Source organism: Palaemon carinicauda, unplaced genomic scaffold (assembly GCF_036898095.1).
Source record: "Palaemon carinicauda isolate YSFRI2023 unplaced genomic scaffold, ASM3689809v2 scaffold447, whole genome shotgun sequence".
Taxonomy (NCBI): domain Eukaryota; kingdom Metazoa; phylum Arthropoda; class Malacostraca; order Decapoda; family Palaemonidae; genus Palaemon; species Palaemon carinicauda.
Window position 1 is genome coordinate 128464 of NW_027171703.1, and position 8051 is coordinate 136514.

Genomic DNA, 8051 nt, shown 5'->3' on the forward strand with positions numbered 1-8051 from the left:
TTTTCTTCTGTCGCACTCCCTCTCACCCGCACTCTCCCTCCCTCTCTTTCTTTCTTCTCTCTCCTAATCTTGTATGACCCCTCGCGCTCTCTCTCCTTTTTCTTCCGTCGCACTCCCTCTCACCCGCACTCTCGCTCCCTCTCTTTCTTTTTTCTCTTTCCTAACCTTGTATGACCCCTCGCGCTCTCTCTCCTTCTTCTTCTGTCGCACTCCCTCTCACCCGCACTCTCCCTCCCTCTCTTTCTTTCTTCTAGCTCCTAACCTTGTATGACTCCTCGCGCTCTCTCTCCTTCTTCTTCTGTCGCACTCCCTCTCACCCGCACTCTCCCTCCCTCTCTTCCTTTCTTCTCTCTCCTAACCTTGTATGACTCCTCGAGCTCTCTCTCCTTCTTCTTCTGTCGCACTCCCTCTCACCCGCATTTTCCCTCCCTCTCTTCCTTTCTTCTCTCTCCTAACCTTGTATGACCCCTCGCGCTCTCCTTCCTTCTTCTTCTGTCGCACTCCCTCTCACCCGCATTTTCCCTCCCTCTCTTTCTTTCTTCTCTCTCCTAACCTTGTATGACCCCTCGCGCTCTCTCTCCTTCTTCTTCTGTCGCACTCCCTCTCACCCGCACTCTCCCTCCCTCTCTTTCTTTCTTCTCTCTCCTAACCTTGTATGACCCCTCGCGCTCTCTCTCCTTCTTCTTCTGTCGCACTCCCTCTTACCCGCACTCTTCCTCCCTCTCTTTCTTTCTTCTCTCTCCTAACCTTTTATGACCCCTCGCGCTCTCTCTCCTTCTTCTTCTGTCGCACTCCCTCTCACCCGCACTCTCCCTCCCTCTCTTTCTTTCTTCTCTCTCCTAACCTTGTATGACCCCTCGCGCTCTCTCTCCTTCTTCTTCTGTCGCACTCCCTCTCACCCGCACTCTCCCTCCCTCTCTTTCTTTCTTCTCTCTCCTAACCTTGTATGACCCCTCGCGCTCTCTCTCCTTCTTCTTCTGTCGCACTCCCTCTCACCCGCAATCTCCCTCCCTCTCTTTCTTTCTTCTCTCTCCTAACCTTGTATGACCCCTCGCGCTCTCTCTCCTTCTTCTTCTGTCGCACTCCCTTTCACCCGCACTCTCCCTCCCTCTCTTTCTTTCTTCTCTCTCCTAACCCCCTCGCGCTCTCTCTCCTTCTTCTTCTGTCGCACTCCCTCTCACCCACACTCTCCCTCCCTCTCTTTCTTTCTTCTCTCTCCTAATCTTGTATGACCCCTCGCGCTCTCTCTCCTTCCTCTTCTGTCGCACCCCCTCTCACCCGCACTCTCCCTCCCTCTCTTTCTTTCTTCTCTCTCCTAACCTTGTATGACCCCTCGCGCTCTCTCTCCTTCCTCTTCTGTCGCACCCCCTCTCACCCGCACTCTCCCTCCCTCTCTCTCCCTCCCTCTCTTTCTTTCTTCTCTCTCCTAACCTTGTATGACCCCTTGCGCTCTCTCTCCTTCCTCTTCTGTCGCACCCCCTCTCACCCGCACTCTCCCTCCCTCTCTTTCTTTCTTCTCTCTCCTAGCCTTGTATGACCCCTCGCGCTCTCTCTCCTTCCTCTTCTGTCGCACTCCCTCTCACCCACACTCTCCCTCCCTCTCTTTCTTTCTTCTCTCTCCTAAACTTGTATGACCCCTCGCGCTCTCTCTCCTTCTTCTGTCGCACCCCCTCTCACCCACACTCTCCCTCTCTCTCTTTCTTTCTTATCTCTCCTAACCTTGTATGACCCCTCGCGCTCTCTCTCCTTCTTCTTCTGTCGCACCCCCTCTCACCCACACTCTCCCTCTCTCTCTTTCTTTCTTCTCTCTCCTAACCTTGTATGACCCCTCCCGCTCTCTCTCCTTCTTCTTCTGTCGCACCCCCTCTCACCCACACTCTCCCTCCCTCTCTTTCTTTCTTCTCTCTCCTAACCTTGTATGACCCCTCGCGCTCTCTCTCCTTCTTCTTCTGTCGCACCCCCTCTCACCCACACTCTCCCTCCCTCTCTTTCTTTCTTCTCTCTCCTAACCTTGTATGACCCCTCGCGCTCTCTCTCCTTCTTCTTCTGTCGCACTCCCTCTCACCCGCACTCTCCCTCCCTCTCTTTTTTTCTTCTCTCTCCTAACCTTGTATGACCCTTCGCGCTCTCTCTCCTTCTTCTTCTGTCGCACTCCCTCTCACCCGCACTCTCCCTCCCTCTCTTTCTTTCTTCTCTCTCCTAACCTTGTATGACCCCTCGCGCTCTCTCTCCTTCTTCTTCTGTCGCACTCCCTCTCAACCACACTCTCCCTCCCTCTCTTTCTTTCTTTTCTCTCCTAACCTTGTATGACCCCTCGCGCTCTCTCTCCTTCTTCTTCTGTCGCACTCCCTCTCACCCACACTCTCCCTCCCTCTCTTTCTTTCTTCTCTCTCCTAACCTTGTATGACCCCTCGCGCTCTCTCTCCTTCTTCTTCTGTCGCACTCCCTCTCACCCACACTCTCCCTCCGTCTCTTTCTTTCTTCTCTCTCCTAACCTTGTATGACCCCTCGCGCTCTCTCTCCTTCTTCTTCTGTCGCACTCCCTCTCACCCACACTCTCCCTCCCTCTCTTTCTTTCTTCTCTCTCCTAACCTTGTATGACTCCTCGCGCTCTCTCTCCTTCTTCTTCTGTCACACTCCCTCTCACCCACACTCTCCCTCCCTCTCTTTCTTTCTTCTCTCTCCTAACCTTGTATGACTCCTCGCGCTCTCTCTCCTTCTTCTTCTGTCACACTCCCTCTCACCCACACTCTCCCTCCCTCTCTTTCTTTCTTCTCTCTCCTAACCTTGTATGACCCCTCGCGCTCTCTCTCCTTCTTTTTCTGTAGCACTCCCTCTAACCCACACTCTCCCTCCCTCTCTTTCTTTCTTCTCTCTCCTAACCTTGTATGACCCCTCGCGCTCTCTCTCCTTCCTCTTCTGTCGCACTCCCTCTCACCCACACTCTCCCTCCCTCTCTTTCTTTCTTCTCTCTCCTAAACTTGTATGACCCCTCGCGCTCTCTCTCCTTCTTCTGTCGCACCCCCTCTCACCCACACTCTCCCTCTCTCTCTTTCTTTCTTATCTCTCCTAACCTTGTATGACCCCTCGCGCTCTCTCTCCTTCTTCTTCTGTCGCACCCCCTCTCACCCACACTCTCCCTCTCTCTCTATCTTTCTTATCTCTCCTAACCTTGTATGACCCCTCGCGCTCTCTCTCCTTCTTCTTCTGTCGCACCCCCTCTCACCCACACTCTCCCTCCCTCTCTTTCTTTCTTCTCTCTCCTAACCTTGTATGACCCCTCGCGCTCTCTCTCCTTCTTCTTCTGTCGTACCCCCTCTGTTTGGAAAGTTATGTTTATCCTTAGTTTTTCCTTCTTATTAATATAAGAGATTTTCATTATTTTGCGTAATATTATTAGTTAGTCTCGTATTCTCATGTATTTTGCTTTTATTGCTTCCTTATACTCTAAAATAAGCATTAATTATTAAAGTTATATCCTGCTTTTTTGGTATCTTTGTTCTTCTGTTGTAATTGCTTGGTAAATATATGCATTTCCTTCATCATTTAAATAAATGTTTGGTAAATTGATTTTCTTTTAACTTAACTATACCAAGCACCAAGCAAAAAGCAACGAAGGTAGTTAATTACGTTAACCCTGTAACTAGTTACTGCCTAGTTTGGTTATCTTCCAGCGTCAACCCCGTTCCCAAAATACTTTGGAGCAGTAGTAGCTTGGAAGGAGAGGGACAGTGAAGACGTGACCACTACCTAGCACAGCGCGACTTTGAGATCGGTACTACGATCATACAAATCTTAAGTGCAGTGCATTATAAAGGAACTATGAAGAGCTAAATGTATCTGTGATCTGGCCCATGTACCGAGGGTGGGGAGGCGGATAATGCTGCCTTTTATCCTCCTTAGGCTGCCACCATTTCCACGAAGAACAACTTGCCAACCGATACCATCTAGTTGCTAATACGACTATTCGGCTTAATTTGGACCTGGAAAGGATAGCTGAAAATTTGAAGGTTTGTTGCAAATTTCGTTTGGTGCTTGTCATTTGCGATTTCAATTTCAGTAATTATTGTTGAACAATAATGTCCTAACAGAATTTCCCCATGAAATTTATCAAGAGAATCATATTCGATTGGTACCTATGTATGTAATTATATTTACCAAGTAAGCCTATTATGTCTTTTGGACCTTCATTTAAAGGCAACATTAATATTTCTGGAGCTAGCATATTACTTTTACTTATATTTAACAGGTAGTAATTCATATTTTTCAAGCCATAATTTTATATTTATGGTCTGCCGGGTTAACCCAGTAACTACTTGTTCATCCCAGATAGTTTTGCTTAGCCTCTCAATCTCGTGCTTCGTTGCCTCATTGTTTTCACTTATGTTTGAATGGACATGCCCACTTATTTGCATTGCTCTTGAGCATTTAGAGGTTTACTTTATATATATATTTTACTTGATTCATTTTTCTTAAGTTTTACATTAAATTTTATTTAGTTAATTTGATTAGGAGTCCCTTCTTATATTAGGATTTCCCTCATTTCAGATTCTCTTGATTTATTCTGAAACTGTGAGTTGGCAGCAGGGCCAGCACCATCCCTCTACCGCGTATGGTTTGGGATTACCTGTTGCAAACCAGGAAGCAAGGATATTCCCAACAGATTGATAAATTAAACTGTAGAATTTATTATTAAATTTCTTGTGTTTTTCTTGGTGTATTATTCACAGTAATTAATTCAGAATATGGCGCCCAACGTGGGGCACTCTGTGGGTCCTTGCTTCGTGGAACTCCTCACCTAAGGTCATGGTTAGGGTCATATTTACTCTTCATGTTTCATATTTTTTTCGCTGGATAGGCAAATTTCCTTGTGTATTGGATTTCTAGAGTATATTAAGTTGCTCTTGTTAGGTTACTCGTTTGAGAAAATTTGTGATTTGATTATTATTTTGTAACATTTAATATTGCACATCGCGTTGCAAACCTATTACTTTGTTTATCCGAAATTGCCGAAATTGCGGTCATTTTAGTAGTACTTCATATTTTTACACATGATGGGTGACTTGGATTATTTAAAATCTGTCAGAGCTCACCACAGGACGCAAGTAACCAAAAAGTGTAAGAATGTTCAGGATAACTGTGGGTCTTTCACCTCATGTGAGGTCAAAGAAAATATTCTCTCTTTGGATAGTTTACGACAGAAACTTGATGACTGTAACACACAGATTTCTGAGCTTATTTGGAAGTCGGATAAGGGTGGTCTTGCTGCTGAACTTAAGAGTTGTGATGAATATGATGAAAAAATTACTAGTGCCATTTCATTGCTCAAAAGTGCTCCAAATGTATGTGACGGTAATGATGTAAGTAACAAGCTTAAGCTTCCAGAGTTGCCACTTCCAGTGTATAGTCATGCTAGGGGAGAGAGTATTGAGAAGTTCTTTAGAGATTTTGAGGATATAACTGGTAGAGCTAATTTGAACTCCTACACAAAACTTTTGTACCTTCAAAGACAGACTCGGAAGGAACCCCATACACTTATTCAGTCTTTGAGTTCAGGGAGTCGAACATATGAGGATGCCAAAAAACTGCTTATGGAAGCATTTGGGTCTGTAATTGTTCAGAAGTATGATAGTATTAAATTGTTGTCAGAGCTAAGACTTTCTTACCAGGATGACCCATATAAGCTTATTGGAGAGATGAAAATGATCAGAGATACTTTCAATAATCTTTCAGTTTCTGTGGATGACATTCTTCAGTTCTTTTATTGGAGCTCTCTAAATGAAAGCTTTAGGTCACAATTAATTCAGATCACAGGAAACTCTAAACCTTCTTTAAAGGAAATTGATGATCACATATTTGAAGCTACAGAACGGTATGTCGAAGCCCAAGAGAAATTTAAAAGGAAAAGAAAGTCCAATGAATGTGATGCTGCTATTTCTAATTTTGCAGCAAATGTTAAGCCCTTGGATGAATCTGTTCCCAGTAGATTTCGTGCATGCATTCTTTGTAGTAAGAGCGGGGAGTCTTCAGACCATCCAATATATAAATGCCTAAATTTTGCCTCTCCTAAATTGAAGACAGAGAAGCTTAAAAGTTTGCATGCATGCTGTAAATGTGCAAATTTTCACAGAACCAAAGATTGTAAATTTAGGTTTAATACCAAATGCAAGCATTGTAGTAAATGGCACTTTTCATTTTTGTGCCCAAGTAGAGATTCTCAGCAATCAGATATTTCAACTGATACCCCAAATACAGTGTCGCATAACGGTTTAGCATGCGTTGATCTTAATACTTTGCACGTGACTGCTGTATCTAGTTCTATCTTGCCCACATTCAGCTCGCCCCTTCCTGATGGTTCACTGGTAAGATGCTTAAAGGATAGTGGATCGCAGATGACATTTGTTAATAGTGATTTAGCTGATAGGCAAGGGTTTGAGGTGATTAATCCAAATTTTAGTTTAGTTGTGAAAGGGTTTAATGAGTCTAGAACCTTCAATACCAAAATAGTTAGACTTCAGTTGATGTCTGAGCATGAATGTCACATGGTTGAGGCAGTTTGTATTCCTGAAATTAAAACTAGACTCCACCTTCCAGGTCTTGGGAAGATTGTTCATGAGTTTTCTAAAAGGGGCTATTCTCTTGCCGACAAATTTTTGAAAGCTACAGATGATGAAATTGCAAATATTAATTTATTGCTGGGAACTGACTGTGAATATGCAATTCCTGTAAGTACCAAGATTTTTGGTGGCACTGTTCCTTCAGTATATCTTGAAAGTTCATATGGAATTATGCTTTGTGGCCAAGTTGACACAATCTCAGATAATTTGAAGTATTTACCCTGCATAAGGCCTCAGTTTTTGTCATGTAATGTTGTAAGTAAGCTTGGAGATTCTGATATTGCCCCAGTGTTGGAAAATTCTGCTAAGAGTCCTATTTCCCTGGACAGTAATCCTGAAATATCAGTTGTGGATGAAAAGGGAAATGTTAATGAGACAGAACTGCAGAAAGCTGTGGATAATATTATTTTCCAAGAAAGGCACAGAATATTAAACTATGATAACAATAATTACAATGATACTTCTATTGAGTCCCATGATAAGCTAATTGATTTTGTATTGGAGTCAACTACCCGGAACGAGGAGGGAAGGTTAGTTATGCCTCTCCTCTGGAACAGTGAAGTGTCGCATCTCTTGGGAAATAACCAACGTCTATCCAAATTAATTTTGAATTCTAATTTAAGAAAGTATAGAAATAGACAACATCTATCTATGATGGATGAAGTCTTCAGGGAACAAGAAAACCTGGGGATAATAAAAAGGGTTGACAACTTACCAGAGTTTCTTAAAGAGAATCCTAACTTCAGTTTCCTACCCCATATGCCTATTTTCAGAATGGATAAGGAATCGACAAAATGCAGAATTGTATATTTGTCAAATCTCTCGGAAAAAGATACTCATAAGCCAATGACTGTGTCTCATAACCAAGCAATGTTGACAGGCCCATGCTTAAATAGGAAGGTCTCGACAGCTGTTCTGCAGCTAAGGTTTGATGAAAAAGTTCTTTGTTTTGATTTGAAGAAGGCTTTCTTACAGATTGAACTGCCAGAGAGTGACCAGGTTAAACTTCTTTTTTATTGGTTTAGGAATGTTGCTAAGCAAGATTTTTCTCTTGTTCCATATAAACATGTTAGATTGCCTTTTGGGTTAAATCCAAGTCCAGCAATGTTACTTCTTGGGCTATACAAAATTTTGATTTTGGATATTACAGATGACGCCCAAGAAATTAGGGATCTCAAAAGATGTATATATGATCTCTGCTACATGGATAATTGTGCCTATACAACAAATAGTACTGATACTTTACATTGGGCATTTAATCATTTAAAGGACATATTTGAGCCATATAAGTTTTCATTGCAACAATTTGTCACAAATGAGATTAAACTCCAAAGTATAATTGATGAACATGCCAAAGAATCTACACCTACTAAAGTTAAACTGTTTGGTCTTATTTGGGACAGGACTGAGGATACTCTTGCTACCCAAAGTCTG

At 43.3% G+C, this 8051-nt stretch overlaps 1 protein-coding gene across 1 annotated transcript; it reads left to right on the plus strand.

The window, feature by feature from the left end:
- Positions 1-3340: 3340 nt before the first annotated feature.
- Positions 3341-7718, plus strand: LOC137636929 (uncharacterized; the record flags this gene model as incomplete). Its single annotated transcript, XM_068369267.1, has 2 exons — positions 3341-4010; positions 4549-7718. A coding segment is annotated over exon 2 (2667 nt), but the record flags the coding sequence as incomplete, so codon positions are not given.
- Between the last annotated feature and the right edge of the window lie 333 nt (positions 7719-8051).